The sequence below is a fragment of the Dermacentor andersoni genome, chromosome 11 (assembly GCF_023375885.2).
Source record: "Dermacentor andersoni chromosome 11, qqDerAnde1_hic_scaffold, whole genome shotgun sequence".
Classification (NCBI taxonomy): Eukaryota; Metazoa; Arthropoda; class Arachnida; order Ixodida; family Ixodidae; genus Dermacentor; species Dermacentor andersoni.
The window spans coordinates 115898361-115925094 of record NC_092824.1 but is presented as its reverse complement, the minus strand read 5'-3'; the positions used below and the strand labels follow the sequence as shown (position 1 = coordinate 115925094).

The 26734-nt window shown below is 48.2% G+C and overlaps 1 protein-coding gene across 1 annotated transcript in view; it reads right to left on the bottom strand.

Moving 5' to 3' along the window:
• LOC126539565 (metalloprotease TIKI2-like) overlaps nucleotides 1-26123 on the bottom strand; it is a 127209-nt gene extending 101086 nt beyond the window's left edge. Inside the window, exons 1-2 of the mRNA XM_050186447.2 lie at nucleotides 25849-26123; nucleotides 6689-6748 (exon numbers count right to left, since the gene is read on the bottom strand). Coding sequence (XP_050042404.1) covers nucleotides 6689-6748; nucleotides 25849-25935 — 147 coding nt within the window. The 5' untranslated portion in view covers nucleotides 25936-26123. The remainder of the gene's footprint in view (nucleotides 1-6688; nucleotides 6749-25848) is intronic.
• Between the last annotated feature and the right edge of the window lie 611 nt (nucleotides 26124-26734).

The window sequence follows — 26734 nt, the reverse complement described above, 5'->3', positions numbered from 1 at the left end:
CGCTCGCTCTCGTTGAACGCAGTCTATGAGAGAAGGAATGAATTGCGGTCGATAGCTGGTCTCTGAGAACGTCAACGACGTGTCGCAGCTCGCACGGGACGCTATTTGGGACACGGTCAGACTCCACCGTTTCGGCGTTTTAAGCCAATCAGAGAGGCTGCATGGCAGCTCTGCGAGTCCACCAGGACTGACAGGGTGACGAATTGGACAATATCGCGGAACCTAACGCGGTGTTGCGGAATAACACCGGTTTCCGTTTTTCCCGAGATGCTGATAAAGGTCGTACGTAAGCAAGGCATCTGTTGATTCGCGATGAACGCTTGATTGTGTGTGTATACCAGTGCAAAGTGTGAACGTCCCTCTTCCTTCTCGTCTTTCAATCCTCTCCCCCCTTTCCCCGAGTGGAGGACAGCCTATATATATACCGATATGCGGGCTCAGCCTCATTAACCTCCCTGCCTTTCCCTTATGACTTTTCTTTATCATCCTTTCAATTATTTTCGCCCTCCGTCTTCGCTGTCATGATTATCATCAGTATGTCGGCCCGTATCACCGTGATGGGTGATAAGGTATGAAAAAAATCGAAGAACAAGAGTGTTTGCGTAATACGACGGCTCCTGTTGTCAGTTAGCTAGGCTTTATCGAGTCGGACGGAAACGCAGACACGGGAGTGCTTGTCACTAAGCACGTATTGCGCTGCCGTTTCATGGTGCGAAATAAAAATGGCTCAGCACTGGCCGTCAATTTCGTGTCCAATTCTCTCGCGTGGTAGGGTTTCTGTTGCCGCAGGCGCCGACGCGGAACGCTGCCGACGCTTTTATGCGACGCTTGCTTGGGACTTTAGGGCGAATGCTATGCACTGGACTGTTTTTATGCCGAGACTGCGCGAACGATGGCGCGAAATCGAACGTCTAGCACGTCCCGGCGGTGGACTGTTTGGCGGTCTTCATGCCGGAACGGGGTCGGTTGCCGCGGGCGGAATAACGCGGAAGGGCGCTCCTTTGTGACTGTCCTTGCTTGCGACGTTCTGTACAAATGCGCTTAACACAAGAGAGAGCGTGCAGCGCTTCACCCGGTGCGGAAGCGAAGCAATATGGCCGCGGGCCCATGAGAGCAGGTCGCGACTCCGCGAATCGCGAGGCTGTTTACATAGGGCACTGTTGAACGGTGCAGTGCGCTTCGAAATCGACGCACTCCGTTGTCAGTCATAACTATATACCGAGCGATGACGTGACCGTCCTCTACATATATAACAATGGCCCTTAGCTACCGTCCTTAGTGAAAAGCGCAAAATCGTAAAGTTTCCATCCCTATATACATAAACACGGTCGGTGGCTCTGTCTTAAATGTTTTGTTACTATAGCTCTGAGTAGCGGTACTTTCGTTAACGCAATATTTTTTTTTACTTCGTTGCGTGTAGTCACGTTTATTATAGGGAGTACTCACGTGACGTAACATGCGCCACATTTTTTTGTCCTTTTCACAGCTTCCACAGCGCCGCTGGAGATAAACATACCGAGGTTAGGCGCAGCTCTTAAAGATGAGGCTGTACAACGCTATGTCGCAACCTCGCTGACGTCTCTGTCATAGCCCTTATGTTACAGCAACTGGATTCGCAAAATTAGTTTTTCGGTAATGCCAACTTAGGGACCTGGGCGAGTGGGTTCATCTTGCTGACAGCGTTCTAAGAGCACTAAGGATAAAGATGGAAAAGATCGCACACACTCATGCGGAGCAATTGCCGGCCTCGGTCGCCAGGCTAAACCCGCCTATAAACACCACCACCACATGCATATATGACAGCACGGGAACTTTGTAAGAATGAGCGTCCCCATTCCGCTCTCAAGGACCGACGCCGCGAGACAACTTGGCATTCTGGCAAGCACTATCTCCTTAACAGAGTGGAATACCGTACATACAAGGCGCACAAGACTGCACCGACTAAACCCGCCACTTCAACTCAGACCTCCAGCCGGTGTGCACCGGCGTGAAGCGTCTCTTCTGTGTCGGTTATGGCTTGGAGTGGCCTTCACAAATGCCTACTCAGCACTAATTGGAATGGCTGATAGTCCTGCATGTGATGTTTGCGCATGCGAGGAGAACATTGACCACATATTGTGCCATTGTCCTCAATTTCAAGCACAAAGACAGTATTTGTCCGACACATTGAGGAAACTAGACGATCGTCCTCTGAGTGAACAGACAATATTAGAGCACCGTCCCGACCGATCATCGGCTCAGAAGGCAGTGAAGGCACTTTTGTGTTTTCTCAGAACTTCTGGTTTGCTCGAGCGACTTTAACTGAAGTGCTATCCGTACACGTACCTACACCTTCTCTCTCCCTTCTTTCTCTTCCCCTTCTCCCTTCTCCCAGTGTAGGGTAGCCAACCAGACTATTGACTGGTTAACATCCCTGCCTTCCTGTATTCTTATCTCTCTCTTGTAAGAATGAAAGTTCTGCCTTGTGATATTTTGGGTCTTCAGAAATAATAAGAGATTGCAAGAATATCATATGCAAATAGATCATAAAGTTAACAAATAGATATCTCATTCTTTAACTCAATAAATTTAAAACGTTAGTACCCTCCATCACCCAAAGATATATTTTTTTTGTTCCGTTGACTATTTCAGGGTAGAAGCGGTAGAGTTAGGCGGCTGTAACATTGTAAAACGATGTCGCTGCAGCAGCCTTGCCGGGCTAAGCACCACGTCATGTGACGATCGTAGAGACGACGTCACAAGCGACATTGCTGAATTTAGACTAGGTTCTACACATCGCTCCGTAGCGTATGATAAAGGGCGCATGACGTCCACTGCAGTATACTCGAAATGAGAACGGGTGCCCAAGTATAAGAGCAGGATCAAGCAGACATCAATGGAAAAACTCGCTGGTTCATCCATTTTTTTTATAGTTTTATGAGGTGCACTGCACTGCACAGCGTGACAAAGAGCCTCACTGCATATGGTTACCTACTTTACGCAGAGTCCCAAGATCGGGCCACTACTGCAAGTCTTTTTTTTTATCCTTTCTTTGTTTTTCTGTCACTTCTATGCTGCGATGAATAGAAGAGCCACGAGTGGAAGAGGAGAGTACACGGCCAGAACGGAAATTAAGCGCCACGGTAAAGCGTCGAGATAAAGCACACACATCCCGAAGCATTAAAAAAAAAGCGATATAGAATTACGCATAAAGACATCGGGTTAGCGTGAGGCGAGCACAACCTTTCGCCGAAGCGTCGCTTTGCATAGAGAATAGCAAAACCGGCAGTCCGTTTTTTTTTAAGTATTCTTCTTCTCTTAGCCTTCATGTTTTGGCGCCATGGTTGGCTGCTGTCGAAATACATTGATTATATACTATTTTCATCCCCCAAACTCCAGTTCTCAAACCCGCATCCATCACAGCGGTGCCGTCGGGGACTCTTCTCGATCTGACCTCCACCGGCTGAGGACCTTCGTGGAAGGTCGGCACGCTGAGCGCGCATCACGGGCGGCCCTGCCCCGCGGCGTAATCTCCGGCAGGCTGGATCCAGGCACGGCGCCGGCCGATCTCTCGGCCTGCGCCGTGCGCACTGCCCGCACTAAGCGCCTCACGCGAAAGAGGAGATGATGGGCAACATCCGTCTGGCTCCGTTTAATCCTCGCTGTTGTTGCTTATTATATGATAATAAGATGGAGATATACGCTACACTGCAGAGCTCTGCATAACAAAAGATCATCCCCCAAAAAGGAACGCTATACGTAAGCACATAGACAAATATAGTAAAAGAACAAGAGGAACGGAAGAAAAAAATAATTCATACATAAATATATGTTCTTATTGTCATGTCTTTATCTGTCACCGTTCCTCTTGTCTCCTTTTCTTCACTTCAATTCAGAGGCCAACAGCCACGTAACATGAATGCCAGAGTCGGCTTTCTGTCTCCTCTCGCTCTTCCCCCGTCTTTGCGTTTGTATTCCGGTTCTTTCGCATCTCTCTCTCTCTCTCTCTCTCTCTGAGCTTCTATGGACTGAGTGCCCGTAACCTCTCGAAGGCGCTCCGGTTTAACATATTCACGCTATTCATACATGGATGTGGTGGAGCTCTGTTGTTTGAGGTGTCACCGACCACAAACGCGAAAGTGGCTCGTCTGAGTCACAAAACAACCGGGCCACGACTTCTATACTTGTCTGGTCGACTGGCGAAGTCGCATACCTGACATCCATGTGATTCGATTTCTTATAGAATTACACATTGCTGTGCGTGTGATATACAGGGAGTACAGTACCACCAGTCGTGTGCGGACCACTCTTTAAACGAGCGCATATCCGCAAGCCAGATGTTCGATGTCCCGCTACCAAATTAGAAGAACGTTCATTGCGAGCTTGTTATTAGTGAAGCGCGATAGCACCATGACTACTACACTGGGCTCGGAATCCGGCCCTTATTTCATCGCGGTCGTTTGAGAGGCGCCTCAGCATGCAGATCGAAGCCAGCAGGTCGGCAACACTGGTGTCGAAGACATGGAGGTCGTGTGTTTCCTTACGAAAAATGTACAGTATAACTGCACGAAGTCTTGCTTGAACAAACACTGTCGTCAACCACACTCATTTCGGTTTCGACCGCTGGTAAATTCTGTGATTGCCACCCTGCGCGAGATGCGTCGACCATCTCTTGTGTTTCTCAGATGTGGTTTTCGACGGGCGTCTATGCTGCCATTTAATTGCATGCCCTTATCGCATTGTTGTAGCATGTCACGGTTTTATAGCATTCAAAAAGCGCAGAATCCGTTATAGTCAGAGCGCGATAACAGTAGAGCAGGAAACAGATGAGCATAAGGGATCACTACAAGTTACGTAGTAGGAAGTTACGGACAAGAATAACACAAAGTAAAAAAAAAAGAGATACACATGGTGCTAACGCGCATTAATGTTTTCTGCGAGTCAGCGCCGTGTATCTCCTTTTCTTCTTTTTTGTCTGTTGTATTTTACCGTAACGCGCTACGCAATCTGCACTAATGGCGCACCAACGGGCCCACGTAGGAACCTTAGCAATAGTTCAATTCGGTTCCTCCCTTTTATCATTGCAGATGTACCCAAAACAAGGTTTATTCTGCCCGCATATCTGAAACTCATTTGCTACAGTTATTGCAAGCGCTCGTCCCCTCATTCATGGTTCTTTCGCATCATTCTGTTGTAACATTCTAAAGCAATGTAAGGGCCGAGACGCCGCAGTGGGGGCTCCGCATTTATTTTGACTACCTGGGATTCTTTGAACGTGCATCCAAAGCTCGGTACACGAGCGTTCTCGCATTCCGTCACCATCTAAATAGGGTCACCGCAGCCAGGGAGTCGAAAACGCGATCCCGTGCTCAGCAATAGAATACCGCAATGACTGAGTGACTGCGGCAGATGCTTCTGGTTTTGCAGTCTTGCGTACTTCGCTGTATCCCCGCAATTCGGTTCAAAGTAGCAACGTCGCATGCGTTAAATTGTGTGCCACGTACAGTTGGTCATTTAACCCTAGGAGTTTACAGGATAAATTACTAGTGGGAACTCTAGCACTGCAGTGTGACCATTCAGACACCATGGGAATGATGGTTAGTAGGCATATTCGTCTAATATTCGTGCCGTGGCTCCGAACGTTTCGGGCGTTATTTCTTAGCGTTATTTCTTAGCGTTATTTTCTTCTTACAGCGACGCTGTATATGGCCAGCCGATTCGTCCGTCCGTCACCTGTACGCCGAAAACTTCTGCAGCGCAACCCCGTCGCACGCGCGAAAAAAAAAAAAAAAGAGAGAGAAAGAGAGGCGCGGAATTGGCTGCGCCAATAGTGACGAATCTGCTTTCCGTCACAGCCGAGCACGTGCGCAGCAGTTTCTTTCCGGCTCCGAAATGGGTAGGCTATGCGTCATACGCACTCCTCAGGAGCAGGCAGGTTTCGATCAGCAACGCCGCGAGCTGAACCGGGAAAGAGCTCGTCTACGGCGTGCTGATACTACTGCCCTAGCACAGGAACAGGTTCGTGCAGCCGAGCGAAATCAGCAACTGCGTACCGAGGATCCAGCAGCCTACCAAGCCGTCGTTTACTGAACCGTCGGGATTAACCCAGTGATAAACACCGGGGCCGCGTGTTTCAGCTTCACTGTTTAGCCATCTGTACGGAGTGCTTGGGCGGTGATGTTTTCGAAATCTACAAGCACTCATACGTTTTTAAACAAAGTAAGGCAATAAGTCTCTGCGGACATGCGTAGTGGTTGCGAATTCTTGCATTTATAACCCAATATTTTGGCGAAAATGATTGATTCGTTTCAAACTCTAGGGCCAAGCCTATAGGCAAGCTCATGCATACTACCCACCATTCACGTGCTGGCTTGATCGCTAAACCACCGTAATTGCGACTCCCACAGACACTATACCGCCACATTTACCTGTAGTAATCATTGTGGAAAATTATGATTTCACCGTGGCTTCCAAGATCGCAGCGGTGCGATGCCGCAGCTGTACGAAACGAGAGAAGAGAGGAAGAAGGGAAGACACAAAAAACCACGGCGCTGACTAGCAACTGAAATTTTATTCGGCAAACGGTCATAGAACTTCAGTTGTTAGTCAGCAGTGCCAGCGTATGTTCGCTTCTTCGCCCTGTTCTGCCGCGCTCGGTCACCGGACCGACCTCGCCGGTGGGAGTCCGGCGCAGGTTCAGGGAGCTTACGGAGTTGCACGAGGTTGGCAGCCGGTGCTTGGAGGAAGCAGCGCCGCTTGAGTGGGGAACCTGCGCAGAGGAGAGGAAGAGATTGGTTTGCTCGGCGGCATTAAGCAAATATGTCGGCAACATTCATTGTCCCATTTTTCTGCGACAGTTTAGTGTCATTTCGAGAGATAGCAATGACATTATTATCACCATTTTCTGTATATATAGAGACAGTGACGCGACTTGTAGGGATTAAGAAACAGTGAATACTGGAAGCGATGAGATAAATGTGTGTAACTGAAAAACGAGCAAATTGAGAAAACGCTTGCATACACAAGATTGAAAGAATCAGCTATAAATGTAATGGACGTGTTAGAACACTTGCACAGTGAAGACAGAAATGAACAGCTAAGAATACGACTAACAGAACGGAATGCTGGACAATACGTATAAAAGAAACGAGTATGACGTGCGAATAAAATGACGGGTACGTTAAAATTAAAAAAAAAATTGAAAAGCACTGTTAGTGATAAATACAAATATTGACGTCAGAACTTTGTACAGATGGTAAACGCTGTAGCCGATTTCGGCGTTGAAGGAACATAAGAGAACCCTTAAACCATTACCGGTTAGTACAGAGTATCCTTTCAAAGTTCTATTTACATTTCTCTAACGCAAGCAGCTTATTTATTGGCAGCCAACACGAAGACCTAAGTTTCCTCCTCAAATTTCGCGTCACCACCGCGCCGCCGATGACGTCTGTGTTCCGTCACATGCTTTAAATTATATTCGGACATTCGTGAACAGAACCTTCCCAAAAGTTGGCTGGTTGAGTTCTAGCTTGTCTTTCAGTGCATTTTCCCCCCTTTATTGATGAGATTCCAAAACACGCTGCCAGTATCCGTGACGTCACGGGTAGCTGGTACGCGAATTCCAAGGGCCCACTGCAAACCCGCGCTTCGTTATATATTGCGTCGTTTTCTGGCCTCCCAAGCCTCTTCGATTACCTTGCTACTGACCCATAGATAAATTGCATTCCACAACTGTAGGCTACAAATCTGGCTTAACTTGATCTTCCTTTAGTCTGCCCTCCTTATTGCGAATTCCTCGTCCATCACATGGCGAACACGGAGGCTCGAGTTGAGCTCGTCGTTCTTTCACGTCGTTCCCTTCTAGCGATAATGGTTTGTTGAAAGTACGGCGCTGCGTGGGTCTTCTTTGTGCCCTAATTTGTCTTCGTCGTATTCCTATATATGCTGTTTCCCCCTGTAGCTACATCACTCAAGAAAACCCCCGTGGATACCGCGTAGCTGACCACGGCGTGCCGTTTGAAACTATATTTTGAAGAGCCACCTATACTGCCACATCATCTGGAGGCAGACGAAGAAGCTCTATGTCACGGGTCAAAAGTGATGTATAGTGAGGGAGAGCACTGCGACAAGCTCGCAATTCTCAAAACGGCTTTCAAGTAAAGTTGCGATTCTAGTACTGTTAGAGAAAGGGCTCTGACCTCACGGCCACGGAGGCCAGCGCGTGACCGACTGAGCCGTTCGGATTAGTGATAGTTCCTACACGTGCCGAGGGGAAAAAGGAAATCTCGTCTTGAGCTCACGGATCAGGCTGACCAGTTCCACGTATAAGCTGGTTGGGCACACTGATTTTTCTAAATTTCCCGTAAGCTTAATCAGCTCTGCGTCGGTGTTGGAATTTCATTACTACGAATATTATTGGCTCATTGAAGTTGGATTTATTTTAAATAATGAAGCGGCAATTTCATGCGTATTTTGCTTTCGCATAGTCTAACTTCCAGATGTCCTTTAGAATTGAAAAATTCCCTATAGAGTCCTTGCGAAAATTAGTCTTTTGATACTTTAATCCCTTTATAGGCTACAAGCAGCATCACCTGAAAGGTTATCATTGGATGATTATTGGAGGGTAACATAATAAGCAATGATTACGTCGCTTTGCCGCCGCTGTTCCAGCGCTTGCGCAAAATTTAACCCGTCTCTTCAAACGCATTACGAAATCCAAGAAAAAACTGCGCAAAAAAAGGGACAAGACAAAGAAAGAACCACACGACACGGGCGCAGACTAACAACTGGTTTAATGCACCATCGCCTCTTTCCCACCAACAACAGAACGCATGCGCACCGGCCACAAAGACAAAAGCAGCTGTCAGGTGGTCAAGCCTAGAAACGCCAACTCCTTGCGGTACAAATGTATGGATGCTTCGCTAACACATTTATCAGGCCCTAATCTCGCGATTTCTAAGGCTTCGATTATTTCGCGCTCTTTCTTATCCCTTGCGCGTCCGACAATCTTTCTTGGATTTCGTAATGCTATACCAACTAGCCCCTCACCGCGCGCTTCTAGTCTTCAAACGCACTTGAATATTAGTGCACAAGATGTACTTTCAATTCAGGCCGACTCTCATCTCAAAATAGATTCTTCAGTTGGAGTATTCCGCTTGTTTCAAGCTATTTTCGGACGAGTCATGGCGCTTACTTTGACTGGTGTTGAGATTGGCCAAAATTGGGCAGAATTTATCTGATCGCACTGATGCGCACGCTGAACAGCGATAGTGACAACAGCATCTAGCTCCCAGCCGCTGCAATCTGGCAAGTTGGGCTGCAGGCTTCCCTGTCATGTTGAATAAGAATGTCCTCAAGCATTGCGCTTTGAAAGATAGACGAGTTACCTAACTAACCACACCCGCCAAGTGCCCGTCTCCCTGCCCCCCCCCCTCAAAATTCCTTTAAAATTAAATTCCCAGCTATTACGTGCCAAACCGCCGTGGTTGCTTAGTGGCTATGGTGTTGAGCTGCTAAGCACGAGGTCGGGGGATCGAATCCCGGCCACGGCGCCCGCATTTCGATGGGGGCGAAAAACACCCGTGTATACTTAGATTTAGGTGCACGTTAAAGAACCCCAGGTGGTCTCAATTTCCGGAGTCCCCCACTACGGCTTGCCTCATAATCAGAAAGTGGTTTTGGCACGTAAAACCCCATAATGTAAGTATTACGTGCCAAAATCAAAACCTGATTCTCAGGCACGGCGTATAGGAGGGGACTCCAGATTCATTTTTTCCACCTGTAGCTCTTTGAGGTGCACTCTGTGCTTGGTACACAAGTATTTCTTTTTCTTGCATACCGCCCCCATCGGAATGCGTTCGCCACGCCCGTCATCGAACCGGCGACCTCGTGCTCAGCAGCACAACGCCATAGGCACTGACGTCATAGCAACCATCAATGTCATAGCCAACGTCATCACCTCTTCTCTTTGGGGACGCTTGTCACTTAAATCGAGTTAATATGAAAGTGTGATAGATTGTGGTGTAAGTATGATACCACGGCTACAGGAGAAGAAAGCGTATTCCCCGTAACAGTATCAACAGGAGAAGCAAGCGTATGTTTCAGGAAGTATCAACTATATGCAAGTAATATATCGTATGCTTTGTATTGGTGCGTGTGGACGTCACATCTAAAAATAAATGAACTGACAGCAATTTTTTCTAGCGTGGCCATTCTTTCGGTCGACTGTGTTCCAAATTATTGTCGCCGCGCCCAGGCGCGAGTCGTCGGTCATCGCAAACGCGGGAACCGCAATCTAACACCAGGCGGCGTACGAGTAATCACCGCGTGCTCGCGCTGATGGCGCTGAACAACGTTGCTTCTCGTCAGTTGTTTCAGTTCTTGTGGGGCTATGCATGGGCTCCTCGTGATCGTCCCGGTACAGCAGTGCCTGGACGGCGTCTCTATAGCGGAACAGGCCAGCGACTACGTGAAGGCGGAGGTTGCAGCGGGGGCTCAAGCTTCGGTTGCCACTTTCGCGATAGGCATCGAAAGGATAAGACAAAATGCAACGAACGTGCTACAGTTGTATAGGTTGAAGTAATCATATATTGCGTTGATATTAATTTGACGCAATTATATGCAGAATTTAAAGTTTGTTTCTATTATTTCACGCCTTCTTCAATCATATTTGTTCATTCCTCGTACGCTGCGCCAACAGGCGGCGTTATCGATGTTATCACTTCGACAGCGACTTCAGTCACTTTTCGAGCTCGTGCGTGTTTCTTGCACACAGTTCGCCACATCGATATTTCCGGGGGTCGCGGGGCGGAGGTCATTCTGTATGGTAAGCGTGTCAATGCGTATCGAATAGAAAACACGGAGCATGCGCATGTACTGCGCTATACATACTGATATGGTCATTGTACAGTGCGCACGAAGGAACTTGCACGCATATGCGCGCATCTGTATTGTACCGCATGACGCTGCTACACCGCATTCGTGTATTGCATGCAAAGTGAGGCACCTTCCACGTCCCTGATGTTCCCGACAGTTTGACAGGTTCGCAACGACGCTATTTTTTCTTGTCTTCACGCCATTATACGGCTGATGGCAGTGCAAATATGAGCTGTTGGTGACCCGCCAATCAGTTAGTTAGGATGCAGCAGGTCACTTAACCAGAAGCACGTCGTTTCGCGTTGCGAACGAGCATCCATGCGAACTTGAGCCTTTTGCGAAAATATGCGGGTACTCCGCGCCTTCACCGCATACTTGTTCGGCTGTGTGATGCGGTCCTGACAATTCATACTGGATGGCGAGTATGAGAGTTATTGTCACTTCCGATGGTGTTGAAGCTTCTGGCACACAAAAGAAACTCCGTGAAACAATTTGTAGTCAGTCTGGCCGCTGGCAACGTAGCCCATGTACTTTTTACAAAGACTATGTATACATGCGACAGGCCAGCATAACTGACAGCGGGACTGCGCTTATAGGCTGCGTAAAACAACAAAACACGGAGAAAATGTGAAATTAAGAGAAAAAGACGAAGGCAAACATTGTCTCGCAGCCCATATAAGCCCGACTCGCGCTTCTATAAGAACAGCTTGGCCGCGTGCTGCTGCTAACAGTTTCTAACTCTGCAAGGGGTGTACGGTAGCGCGATTAAAAGATGGGACAAAAGAAGACACACAGGGACACACACAGCGCTAACTTGCAAACAAGCCCACATTGCAACCCGTGTAATCTAACTCTGCGCTCGGAATTTTCTATTTAAGAACACTAGCTTGTTTCCTGCAAGAAACCACCTACTTCTTTGGGCAGCAGTGTCAGGGAAGCAACACGCACGGCTGTTCACAATATATGCTGTCGTGTCGTGTTAAAGAGTTCCAAGTAGATAAATTTTATTTCTCTAATACTTGTCCTTCTGGTTCTCTACATTATAAAGACTGCCTTTAGACAAGTAGTCGACAGACACGTTTAATTCTGTGTGGTTTATGCACTCTAATGTTATCATTTTGTTAAATGTAACTAAGAAGGCTCTGGCTACTCATGTGCTCCGACGCGCATTAAATAAAGAATAACACTCTTGGGATAACAAAGTCATGGCAACGCAAAAAAGCACTCGAAAAACGAGTTCCCGCGAGTAGTTCGCAAGTCGTGACACAAGAACTACTACCTGAGCAAGAGGTCGCGGGATCAAATCCCAGCCATGGCGGCCGCATCTCGATGGGGCGAAAGGCAATTAGGTGCACCTTGAAACTAATCTGGAGGCCCCACTACGGCGTGCCTCATAATCAGATCGTGGTTTTGGCACGTAAAACCCCATAATTAGTTATTCGCCAAGACCTACTAGTTCACAATCCAAGTTCATGAGCTAGAACACAGGTGCATTGCTACCCGCATAAAAAAAAAAAAAGACACGGACAGCACGAGAATGTTTCAATGAGTTGTTTACAGATACGCTTATATAAACAGTAGTCGACCAGAAACCTGTAAGGCCGCTGGTACGCATGCTGTTTAATATAGATTCTCCAATACTGTTCACAGCCTTTCTTATTAACACCGTGATCCTGACAGTCTGTCTAGTTCTGATACGTTAGGCTCACAGATCACAATGACTGGCCACTTATTATAGTGAATAGACTTTATTGCGAGACACATATGCAGAGATTGTACATATAGGCAGTCCAACGAAAACGTTTCGTGGCACTCGGAGCTCTGCACGCGTCGAGGGCGCCGGTGCACTTTACGCGAGTGGCACGGGGCTGCCGCCGCCGTGTGTCGCCTCGTCGCAGCTGTTCCGCCGCTTCCCCGGAGCTCGCGTGCAGCAGCGGATCCGCTGTCGTCGACCGAGGGGTGCGTCAGGGCGCTAAGTTTAGGATTGCGACGCGCCATCCGTCAGCGCGTGCCATGGGTTCCATTGTGCGCAACTAGTTGAACGGACCCGCCATATATATATATATATATATATATATATATATATATATATATATATACGAGGCCCGTTGCTCTGAACCAGCGGTCCCTCCAGACGCGTGCTCGAAGCGCGTGCGCCTGTCGACCGGTGCGGCAGCACTGAGCTCAGAGCGGGTTGCTCTCCGCGGGCACGTATACGGGATGGGAACGGCAGCGAGCATGCGCGTGTTTGCGACGGTGCCGACGCGTGATTCCCTGCTTCAAGCAGTAAACAGCGCTAAACAACGGGACAAAGAGTGGGACACAGACAACAGCGCTGACTAACAACCAACACTCTTTGTCCTGTTGTTTAGCGCTGTTTACCGCTCGTAATCATGAACCAACCAGCTCAAATGCGTTCTCCCCTGGTTCAAGTTTTATCTCCTGGTGAGGACGGTTTGATATTTAAAAGATGAAGTGCGAAGTGATGAAGAACTTTAGAAGATGAAACAAGGGCGAGGTAATTGCTTCCGTCCACGTCGCCGTCGTCGTCGTCGTCGTCATCATCATCATCATCATCATCATCATCATCATCATCATCATGTTCGCCTGTATTACGAAGGTCTCTACCACAAATCTCCATTTACTGTTTTCTCGTGCCTGCTCCAGCAAATTTCCTAATTTCATTGCCTTGTTTTCTGCCTTCCTCTGCCATCGCTTGGCACTGATTCCGTAACTCTGTAATAGACCATGGCTACCTGGTTCTGCGCCGTACATGGCCTGGCCAACTCCCATCTTTTCATCTTAATTTTCTCCGAAATATCGGCTACTCCCATTTGCTATCGTATCCACCGCTGTCTTCCTGCCTCTTAACGTTGACTGCAAAGCGGAAAAGAAAGCTTCGCTTTGATATTCCATTACGAGCTTTCTTTATTAACTGTAGGGCACATGTTGTGTTTGCGGAGGTCATGCTGGTTCTGACATCTCCGAGCAGATGGAAGCGCGAGACTGGCACCAATTCTGAGATATTATTCATCTGCAAACTTCATGCGAAATGTAATAAAGATATAAGTATAATTTTCCCCACATTGCTTTTCTTATACATTACATAGCTTGACATGATATGTGATAATACAATACATGTAAAGTAGTTTATGGGATTTCTTTGGAGCAACCACTTTTAAAATGACAGTATTATTTTAGCTCATTTCAGAGTACTAAGTAGTCTCCGGTAGTTTTAACGGACAGTTTTTTTTGTTCTTTTTTTAAGGCCAATGTTTAATTTCTTCTAGCACAGCGATGCAACGTGAAATTGTCTTAATGTATGACGCTGGTCAAAGACGCGCATGTAGGCAGCACCACTTGATTTCAGCCTTGTTGCCTAGGCTGTTAAGAAAAGAAAAAATAAATTTTTAGCGGCACGTTCGGTGCCCAGGATTTTGCTCTCGACTGCATACATACATATCCGCATGTGCCCGCCTTCAGTACATCTTGCTGAAGTTCACGAGCTGAAAAAAAATAAAAAGTTCCATTTCATGGACTCCATATGCCTCCCTTCTGTCACCTCCATATGCGATACTTAGTTACGAAACTTAATAGCTTGTATCAAGGACAAGCTTGTAGCTTCAACGTGACAGGCTTGCAGCTTGACGCTGCCAACCCAACATTCGCTTTGAAAGAGCCATGTGATATCGGGCCGCGCTTTCTTCATACGCTCTGCACTCGAGCAGGATGTTTTCGAGTGATTCCGCAGCTCCGTGGTTGTCGCTAGACGAATTTGTTGTTTGACCACTGCGGTATACGGATGGCTGTGCATGTAACCTTCCGTCGTTTCAGCTGACTGAAGAACCTAAATGTTGGGTTAGGCACCTTGACCCGAGCTACGAGTCGGTAAATTATGAAAAATTATCGTGATTGAGTGAGGAGCATTGCAATCCTTCGACGCAGAGTTTCCGAAACTCTGCATATTCAGTGCGAAGATTTTTCTAATGACGAATATCGATGCATCTGGTTCCTATTGACACCGCCCACGGACGTCCAATATTCGGGGGACCCGTCCTCCAAAGGAGGCGCACAAAAGGAAACACCACGGAAGACGGCCACTTGCGGGGCTCAGGGGAGAACGGCGCCGCGCCGTGTTTGCCTTTCTCCACCCTGCTCGCGATTCTTTTTCAACGGGCGAGAGCGCCAAAGCTGTTAGCTTAGGCAAATTGCGCAGCCCTTGTTCTCGTTAAATTTCCGATCAAAGAGAGAGAAGGGAGGCGGGTCCCTTCTCCTCCGCTCCTCCGCAGTGGTGCGCCTTGTTCCACCGCTCCTGAGGCTCCCTCCACCAACGACGACAAAGGACTTTTTCTTGCACACTATAGGCTGCTGTCGCTTTTCTCGTGTGGGATCCAGCGTGAAGTGGCGAGAGGAGGGGGTCGCACGGGGCGCCAACAGGGTCCCTCCATTCACTATATTTTTTGTCATGTCTCTTGCTATCCTTTCATTTATTTGTTTTTTATTTGGCGCCCGAAGACGAAGTGGAGCTTCAGAACCCGCCTGACGGTGCGTGTACACAGAGGGATGTGGACGGGATAGCGGAACGGGAGGTATTCGCTCTTCTGCGTCCTGTGTGCCTTGCGTATAACGCTACTTCTTTATCATCGAAAAGAGATGAGAAAAAAGAATTAAGCTCGGGTAAAGCGAAACGTCTTCGTCGCTGCGACACTTTAGTCTCCCTATACAGTACCGTTATGTGCTCGCGAGGCATGACCTCTCCGTAGATCTTCTAAACGGCGCCAATAACGACTGTTTGCCGGTTGCCAGAAGAAGACCTTGCAAACGCAAGCAGACCTAACCGCCACGGTCATAAACTGGACCCAGCCGTAAACGAAGTTACAGCATGGTTAAGGCTGCTGACAGATGGGTGCAGTAACGCTGCTCGAACCCCGTGTGCCAGCCGCCGGAAGCGCAAGCACACGCCCGCATCGCCGCACTCACTCGTGCGCACCGACCGGAATGCAGTGAAATACAAGAGCACAAGGAGTGACCAAGAAGTACGGCTGCGCGAATACTAATTGTTGAGATCGAATCGAATACGAACCGAACGCCAATCGAATAGTGCCAAAAGTGAATCGGATCGAATATTTTTAGAATAATGAACAGCCATCTTTACAAACAATATAAAACGATGTTCATACCCTAGTATTCCCTACGTTGGCAAGCTTCCGTCATTGCATATAACGTTATAAAGCGTTATTCACTAAAAGCACAAATGGAGCTTTAGGAACAGACAAGCAGTTTCTTCGCATGCACAGAACTCTTTAGAAAGTGAGAATCGTCGCCGTGTAAGCCGATGAAGTATGGCTCCCTGAACGACGTAGTCTGTTCCATCATGCAAGTTCTCATGTTTTGCGTCTATATACACTGTGTCCACGGGAATGAAATTTGCCGTACTTCTTGCTCTAGTGTTATATTTAAATACACAAGGTTGACGTTCTGAAATATTCGTGTTCACGAATAGTGACTATTCGTTTCGATATATTCGATGTGTTATTCGAAAGCTTCGAAAATTCGCATACCACTATACCAAAACGCCAGGGATGTGGTTCCACAAAACAAATTGTTCACGTGGCTCCGAATTTTTTAAGCCGATGCTCGAAGCGTTGCGAGACTTGCTGCATGGCAGCTGCCACGTTTGCTCAGTAGCTAAATCATTTTTCCGCTGAGCACGAGGTCGTCGCGGGTGCGATCCCCGACCGCGACGGCCGCATTCAGATGGGGGTGCAATGCACGCTCGGCACAAATGCGCTCTCGTAACGTGGTTCGGGTGCACATTTTGAGATTTCCCGGCAGATCAACAGTAGTCCGGAGCCCACGCTCTAATGCCGGCGTCCCGCAGCCCGTATGTTGCACAGGGGACGCCAAATCACACGAATCAATCTTGCTGCACGTCCATTGCCGTCACATCGTCGCACCTCGCGAGAGAGTTGATTTCTTTTCTTCTTTTGAGCAAGCGAGCGAGTGAGTGCGGGCGAGGAAGTTCGGTGAAAGTGCTGTGTACGAGGACTTCGATAAGTTGGCGCTAGGACTCCTGCTCTCTTAAGGACTGCACGAAATACCGCCAACTTTTCCTCTTTCTCGAGAACCACTTCTCTTCGAGAAGAGGCCAATCGGCAAGAGCCTTGGTGAAACGCTTGTATAGGCGCAGGTTCATTTCTCGTTGATTGCAGCTCCATTTCAGCACTTCTCCCGTTGGACGGCGATACACATGCTAGCTGCCAGCGAAACGGATCCGTGAATACGCCGTGCCGCTGGCAGCGAAGATGCTCGAGCTTCGAGGGTGGCTTCATTCGTCCTCTTTTGCCTCCACTGGTATCTGCCAGTCCGTAGCAGGCTCGGAGACCTTGTGGTTTACTTAAATGCGAGTTCGTTCGCTGGTTACAATCTACGGATGGCTTACGATATACTTATGTCGCTCCTCAGTTGGGAGCATCTATATTTACATCTACAGTTGGAAGCATCTACATCACTGCCTGCATAAAGTCTGGAATTTCGTATTTTAAAGGCCTGCGCAAGTGCGCCCGCTTGGTAGCGTAGCGGGCCAATTTCACTAATGCCCCGAATTCCTAAGCACGACGGCAACATCGCATACAGACGAAGCGGTCTGCGTGAAATATATCATGAGCGGAAAAGTGCGCTCATAATATATTTCCTGAAGTGACCTGGTGAATCAAGCTCTCTTCAGGAAATTCTTAAACATTCATTATATATAATATATATATATATATATATATATATATATATATATATATATATATCTTATAGGCTGCACTCAGAGGAGGTTCTGTGCTGCGTCTGTGAGCACGACCCGTTAAATTAGTGTGTTTATACAAACGCCCCTAGCTCATGATAAACGTTTATTTTATCAGTTTTTTGTACATGTACAGCCTATAAATCACTGCTAGCTCACGCGGTCTCAGCAAATTTCAGTTTTTAAGTAATGTGCTCGCTGCAGTGCGGTCGTCTGTTACCGCGTACACGTTGTTATAGCCCGTCAAATGTCAAACGTGAAATATGTTTCGGTGTTTGTGTCAATATAAGCGAGACGCATTTGCTCTCCAGAAGCTTCCCTCGCACATCACAAAATCACGTGTCTATAGCTCTTTCTTTCTCGTACGCTTCATTACGCGTTCGCTCGCCTGAACTCGTTGATAGAATTTTTCTTTTCACCCGCTCGTTGTTATCAATACTGATAAACACGCACTGTTTACCTCCTTCGCAACGCGCGCTGGGTTCGGAACGTTCTTTCTTTCCCGCTTCCTATCTGTCACCTTGTCTTCCGAGCGAGTCACGAACGCTAAAAATGAAGACAAACGAAGGGAAACGCGGCTGCTTCGCTACATCGATTGAAGCGGCAGCCAAGAACTCCGTGCGGCGCTAGCTGTTTCGGGAAAATCCGATGAACGCGTCTCGCGCGCGGCGCGAATTCCGCCCGGTGCGAATCGGAGCGGCCGCTCCGGCAGGCCTCGCTTTCTTGGAATCGATTTAATTTTCGCGCGCCCCGAACGTGGGCTTGTTGAAGCCGTCTCGGTTTCCCGGAGCGCGCGCGCGTGTGCCTGCCTGCTACTACAGCACGCGACACTGCAGAAGGCACGTTTAACGAAAGCGAGAACCAAGCCGCCATCTTGCGCTGTTGGTGCGAAAATGTGATTATACGACCGTCGCGCGAGTACTTGTAAGCGATCTCGAAACGATAAAACAGCCGCGCGGACAAGTTTAGTGTTGCCGCGTCACATCGGCACCGCCGCGCACGGAAAACGTTACGTGTAGAAAATAAGCCGACCGCGTCACGATTGGTTAACCAGGACAACTGTTTTATGATTTGTTCCATCCGCTGGCGGTGACTCAAAGGAAGTGTTGATCTGCTGACGCCACGGATTCGATTCCCTACGGTGGCTGCCGCATTCCAATAAAAGCTAAAAGCAAAAATAAAATCGTTTAGCGTGCTCCGGGTGTGTGTTCAAAGGACCCCAGGTGATTGAATTTAATCCAGAGCTCTCCACTAGGCGTTCCTCATACCCTATAGCTGCGTGATTCCGGGACGTTGTATTCCATGGATTATTTTTGTTTTGTTCCTTAGATGCAGAAAGTGAACACCACATGTTGCCTGATGCAGCGTATGAGGTCTAGTGTATGTGAAATAGGTAGAGTGATGAGGTTTAACGGCCCAAAGCAGCGCATTGGTTATTCGAGACGCCATAGTGCATTTCGTTTGTTCATTGGATACCTTCGTACATTGCCACGTAGTGTTTTTTCTGGGACTATGTCCAACTGATTGTGCCAGCGTTATCTCTCCTTCCAAAATGTTTCTAGATAAATAAAACTGAATTGTACTGAAATTAGCTTTAAGGTCACGGAAGTGTTTCCTTTAAGTGCGTTTTCTTTGTACGCATATTACGTGTTTTCGGAAGCGCTCACGTTTGGCTAGAGTTGGCTTTGACGTGGCAACTGCGCAATTCCAGCGTAAAAAAACATTATGGGGTTTTACGTGCCAAAACCACTTTCTGGTTGTGAGGCACGCCGTAGTGGAAGACTCCAGAAATTTCGACATCCTGGGGTTCTTCAACGTGCACCTAAATCTAAGTACACGGGTGTTTTCGCCCCCATCGAAATGCGGCCGGCGTGGCCGGGACTCGATCCCGCGACCTCGTGCTCAGCAGCCCAACACCATAGCCACTAAGCAACCACGGGGGGTAATTCCGACGTAGGCCTTCCGCGCGTTATATCTGGGTGCACGGCTCTGTGCGCGGTACGTCTGTCGTTTAGCGCACTGACGTCGATACGAGTGCCCGCGTAGCCTCCGAGAACTGCTGGCGCGCCCGGTCCGCCAGATCTCGGAGGCCACGGTGCCAGTTGCGAGCTTTTTGCAGGTAAGCGGCCGCATCCACTCAGACCTTCGTCGAACGCCCCATCGAGATGATTTGAGCAACTACCGGGACCAGTCTCGCGCTCGCAAGTGTATAAGCGGCAAGAATAAAGACAGCGCAAGTTTGGCGCTGCTCAAGATGAGCGCACTCGCATGCGCATTAGCATCAGCTGGTAGTGAACGCCATCTGCTTCGTAAAAAACAAACATGTACTACGCGAAGAGAACCGACTTTCACCGCTGTTATTAGCGCTCGCCGGCCATAAACAGAGCTCGGCGCTCAATGTTTGCCTTGCGTGTGTGCCTCCGCTGCCATCGGCGGTACGCTGCACACCTGTAATTACACGACGAGGGAGCAGCGATGCTCTCGTGCAGAGCGTAATTACCAGAGATGAGAGCTCGCAATTAAAGGCACGCCGCCGAATCGCGCGCTCCGCCCGCTTCTAACTATACACTCGCACGGACACGGTCGCACGCACAAACACGGGAGAATAAATACGACTCATCGAACCGCGTAATCTTCACGGTTTGAAGAACCAGCGCGGTTCGTCCTTGCGCCGCCAAGGAGCGACACGGGGGGTTTCCGGTGCCTTCCCCCCTTGCGCTGAGCTCGGCCTGGCTGACACGCCAATGCATCGGATGGCCGAATGGCCTGACAGTGGGTACAGTTTGTGGATGGCAGCAAAGTCTATGCCAAAATCTGGTTGGGCAGCATTCATACCTAGTGGCGTTCAACAGTCCAAGCGGTATACATCGTTTGTAAACAGCCATCGTTGTCCACACACGTACGTCAACAAACTCAATGGGTGTTGCTCGAACTAAGGTTTCTGACCGGGCAGGTAGAAAGGAATGAAGGACAGAGCAACACAGAGCAGGCAGCGCGCACACAACTGTGACGAAGGGCGCCGAAAAACGGCAGGCAGCTGACTTTGTGACGCAGTGCAAGAGAGAATCTAAACAGAGCCACGCATCTGGTCATCGCGTTATCGCGTGAATTACGCGAGAGAAGCCAGAAAAGTTAGGCAGCATCGTAAAAATTGTGCGCTCTGTTCGTGCAGTGTTTCGGTGGCATACCTCAGTAGTAAACGTGAAAACAACGCCAAGATGGTCAACGCCAAGAGCAGCGTGCTGCGCTGCTCTCGGCCAATCTCGCGGTGAGACAATACATCCTTCATATAAACTATTTATAGACGCCACAATTTCGCATCTCACTTATAAGTCGAAGCCATTTTACAAGCCAAGTCTTGCAGTGGCATGCTTGCAGGTATACATGGAGGCAACGTATATTTCACTAACAAAAAGTAAAAAGCTTTTGTCAAGGCTTGCTTTCCCACAGTAAGAGTCTTCGTTGGTAGAAGCCCACCTTCTGCGAGCACCTTCAATTTCAATTAGCAACATCTTGGTGAGGGCTCGTTGGTTCATCTTCAGAACTGTACTCGAACAGCGCGACTGATGCGAGGACACATAGAGACACGAATACCGTAGAACAGGCGCTGTTCTATGTTATTCGCCTGTCTGTTTGATCTTGTATTAGTCCCACTGTTCGAGTATAGTTCGTTTCCAAGTATCGGGCGTTTCAGCATTTCAACCATATAGCAATGCAGCCTGCGGGGTGCGCCGTGCGTGCTAAGAACGCGATGTCTAAGACGACAAGTAAAAGAGGTCTGCATGTATTGGGTACCAGTGCATGCGACAGACAGGGCGCGTCAAATACAATGCGAGTGCTGCGAGGGACAGAGGTAGCGGAGTTCTAAAGCTACCGCGAGTGTAAAGGTATGCCTAGAAATATCAAAATATATTTAAGGGTTCTCAAAGCCTGCGACCCAAGTGCAGTCGGAGGACAGCAAAATGACGTGGAAGTAATCGTCAGTGCTGCGTCATGCCGCACGAGAGAAGCCTTCCCACTCACCGCGTTTTAAACCGCGACAACTAAGGAAGCGTTGGTTCCGCCATTCATTAGCAGACTTTATTTTCAATGTGCATTGAGTGTGCATGGCGCAGCTCCTCGCCTGTTTTGCGGCGCACAGCCCATCGACAGTCGCGCTTTGAAGTAATTAGTGAACTGCATTTTGTCGCAAAGAGGGTGCGAAACGTTATGCACAAGTCGGAGCATTTGAGAACGCCAATAGAGCGCGACAGAAGACATAAACCGTGCTCATAAATTTTGCAAGTGCAAGTTCTTTATTTGGGCAAAACAAATACAAGGTTTCCCCGCATGGTAAGGCTAAAGGAGGGCGTAAACCTCCTGACTAAGGCCTTTATACCTCGCTGGAGCAGCAGAAGTAGCAGTTTAAAAGTATCAATACTAATAAAACCAAATCGAGATAATAAGGCAGAAAACATCAAAACTATTTACAGCAAAATTTTAAACACACTGCAAAGTATCAACTCTTTGCAACATAGCAAGTAAATAAATAAATACAGCACTGCCAAAAAATTAGAACCTTCTGTTACTTACATAAGTTATACATTTAGAATATAGCATTTATAACATCACTATTGAAATCGAACAATTTAAAACTCCATTAACATTCGTTAAACATGCATGTCGTGATCAGAAAATAGTATGCTTTGCATTGCACATTTAAATTTGTGAATTGTTCTAAAATTTATAGCTTCCTCGACAATTTTGGAGCCCGGTGGCGTGCGCTTGGCCAGGGCAGTAGATAATTATAACGCGCTGTCACCTAAAGTAACTAAAAAAAAGCTACTCCCTCTTACAGGTTCTCAAATTAGTGTCACCTTTTTCCTCCCGATTTTGGAATTAGCTTTACGCTTAAATAGTAATCAGTGTGTACACGTCTTAATATTTAATGCAATACCTCTTGTATACTAATTATACAGAAAGCATTACCATACACTAATGAGTCGCAAAAGCGCCAAGCAGTATACAACTCCTATTTCAGCGGACTGTCTGCAGATATTGCTTCTAATCAGTTCAGCCTGCGGGCGGAGCGTGTGGCGCCAAGCTTCCACATACAGTCCATTCCATTACGTGCTGCGATAGCGCCAAGAAGCTGAAGAAAGGCAAACCAACCGTTGAGGACGCGCCCGCTAGCGATGCCAGTTATTTATTGCACATTTGATGCGACTTCTGGATCGCGCACATTATACTTCGCGAGTCGGTTGCGCATGGCGCTTGTCGCGCTGCTTTGGGACTATAGCAGTTCGTCGACAAATAGCGTCGGCGTCGAGTCGACACGAGCGCCGAAGCCTATTTCTTCAAAATGTCCGGTGAAACCTGAAATACGTATAGTTTCGCTTTCTCAACTTCCCCATCCTCGCGAGCCCATCATAGAAAGCTTTGCGCACGATAACCTAGGTGCCCCAAGATGAGAGCACCGTCAATAGGGCACGCAGAAAGTGATCTCGCGCGAAAATAAAGGTCAACATACCAGACACCTTTCATTTCATGAGACGCTGATGACATGCTTCTTGCTTTATAACCAACGTTCGCATCTTATCCTCCGCCTCCTTCCAAACCTGGTTGCATGGTATCGGCACGGATCTTTAGCCACGGAGAGCATCACCCGTGCGGAAAACCGACAGGCCTTTTTGTCCGGCGAAACAGAGCAGGTACTAGGCAGATTACCGCATTGCGGTGCCGCTGACACAGAGGTGGTCTTACCTCAAACTTTTTAAACATGGCGTAATCAGGACGCGTTGTTGAGCAGTTATGTGCTTCCAGAACAGCATCTTGGAAAGGCTAGATAACAATCCCGCACAAAAGCGCATTTTCCTGCGCGTGTGTGCAGCTCTTCTCGGAGGCCATGCTACAATCAAAGGGTGCGTAGATGGGCGCGCCCTAATTGAGTGCGTAGGAATGGTGGAAAACTGACGCTTCGGATTGACATTTTCTTCCCGGAGAGCTATGGCAATTGGAAGATGAGTCTGACGACTAACGTTCCCTCTGTCACAATCGTTTAGTCTCCATTCTATCTACGTGTATGGCATTAATCTTACTTTATTATTGTACAAAAATGTGTTGTTGAAACACAGACCCTTCGAACGGCTTATTGGCTCGATGCCCAGCTTGACCAGCACTGCTCAAGTTTATTTGCTCTGTTCCTCAGGAACAGTAGCGCATCATGTTCCGCGAGCATACGTGCGAGACCCTCGAGTGCTTGGCCGAAAACGCATGTTTTGAGACGTGCAAACGTACCAGTGCACCGCTCGTCATGTTCTTCCCTGTCGTTCCCAGTGCTGGTGCTGCTTTCACCATATAAGCTATATGTACTAACTTCCAAGCAGACAGGATGAAGATAGTTTAGACCGATGCGTTCACAAGCACCGGTCGCAAATGCACTTTGTGGCAGCGAGGCGCTATTACAAGCCTCGAAACGCTATTACAAGAACCAGGGTGAATTCATTATTGATATATCACGCTTCTGTCAACATCGCCAGCTATATTGGCCTCGTTTCGACAGCTTGTCACGCAATTGGATTTCCAGGGGCAGTTGCGGAGATAAAGGGAACTTTTATGTCATGCGCGGCTATCCGCAAGGAAGCCCTGATAACAAAGTGTTATGCGTATTAGCCTTATTATAACTTTGTATAAGGAAATCGTAGCGAACGGCGTTAAAGAAGCCTATACAAACTATAATGTCGCTAATGTCGCCGCGTTACAATTTGTGCGTGTTCAAGAAAACGATCCCTTTCTGTCGTACGAATAAAAGGGCCTAAAGATTTACCAGAAGTTACGTTCACAGGTTGCACTTCAGGAATACCGCTTTTTCTTTCTTTCTTTTCTATTTTACAGTGTGGAGGAGATGTAAGCGAGCTTCAAGATGTAAGCGAGAGCTTCAAGATGTAAGCGAGCGAGCTTCAAAATTCTGAAGCAGCTCTCCATGACGTTATGGATTTTGACAGCGTTTTCTCCAGGCTAGTTTGAGGTATTCCTACACGAACGCGTTTGGAAAGGCAGTGAAATCAGCGATGTAACACGCGTCATTTGTTGCGCTGTTTGGCGCGAAACTCAAAATGAGAAGCTTACCGTGGGTTTGTCAACACACACACACACAATATATATATATATATATATATATATATATATATATATATATATATATATATATATATACATACATATATATATATATAATACACACACACACACACATTACTATTTAGATATCGAAGAAGCAGGGGAAGGTGGGTTACGACAGAGCGGGCTATTCGCTATCGCAGATTCGTTACGCAAGAAAAATTAAAAATATAAGGAAAAAAGATTGAAGAAACAAGATACACACTCGAACAAAGATTGTCTCGTCTACGGGCACCAGCACCAAATAATTAACCTTTTCCCGCCAACCATATGCATATAGCCGTAATAGTCTAAACAGCTGATTTAGGGTTTCTTTTTAGTGACGCTTTATTAAACATTCACCTACTATTCGCTCTGTTAATCAGCGCACCAAGTTATTTCTTAAATATATTTCTTTCTGTGTGTGTGTGCGTATGTTTAGCGTTCCAAAGTAAACTGTGAGATATGACTCATATGAGTGACCCCGTGGTGGCGAGTTCTGGATTCAATCTGATCACGTGGTCTCTTCTTTTTTTTCAATGCTACGCCCACGAGCATTCGTGCAGTCATAGTAATGTGGCTGCAATCTAGACTTGGATGTCGCGACATCGCGATCAGAACGCCAGTGAGCCACTGTGGTGCAAAATATTTCGTGACGCGTCGTGTTTATGTGAAGTGTTACGTGTCCTTAACGCGGCCGTTAGTGGTGCGGGTGTATGGGGAGTGCAACATTTACCTCAGCGCGACAACATCCTTTGATTTTGAAAATCTGGGTGCACTCAGTGCTTGGGGACGTATTCTCGGACGACATCAACTTTCGGCGACACTATATCACTTTCGCGCGACGTAGTACGTAGGCGGCGCGTTGTACGATTCAGGCGGTTTTGCTCAACCAGCCAGTCAGCGCGCACCGAAAGTGACCGTCCGGTGGTCCGAGGTACGCACCCCGTGTCCTGTCGCGGCAGCACGCTTCGAGTGCGGACGCAGTACCGCGGCGCGCGTCGGCGCGACGCACGTGCTCGCCGCGGCACGTGTGGAGCGAGCGTCGTGGGCGCTGTGCTCACCTGTGCTGGCGGCGGCAGCAGCAGGCAGCAGCAGCACACGATCGAGGTGCACAGCACTAGCAGGCCCCGGTGGCCGCACACCGGCATGCTGCTCACGGTGTCCCCGCGCACCGGCGACGGCGGCGACGCTGGGACCACGCTGGCGACGGAGCCATCCGCATTCCTCCGTGGGACTCCACAAGAACTGGCCGACTGCGCGTGCGGCGCTCCCTCTCCGCCCCTGGCTGCGCGCGTGGCGGCGCTGGCTGCGCCGCGCTCCTCCCATCGCGGGCGGAAGACGCGCGTCCCCTGGGCAGTGCCTTCTCGGTTCTCACTACACATCGCCGGGCGGACTGCCTGTTCGGCGATTTTACTTCAGAAACCCGCGACCGGAACTTACCAGGGTGGTTGCTTGGGCTACTTGATATTTCATGATAAATAAATGACGTACAGCGCGAAGGACAAGGACTGCGAGAGACGACATACACAGCGTTGTGTATGTCGTCTCTCGCAGTCCTTGTCCTTCGCACTGTACGTCATTTTTTATCATGAATTACCAACTAGCCCAAGCAACCACCCTGGTTCACTTCATTTCTAGTACAATGGGCCCTTTCTCTTCATCTTCTTCCTCTTCCTCAGCAAATCCTAGAACAGTGCTGTGTATATCGTCTCTCGCAGTCCTTGTCCTTCGCGCTGTACGTCATTTTTTATCGGAGCTTACCACTAGCGGAAATGGTATGAGAAAGGCCCGTAGCCAGGAGGAGGGTCCTGACACCCCCCGAAATTGTCGCTGCCGCTATGTACTGCTCAGCACAACTTACATATCAGCAGCAGCAGCCTATTCTTATGTCCACTGCAGGGCCGGAGCCTCCTCTAGTGATCTGCAATTACCCCTGTCTTGCGCTTT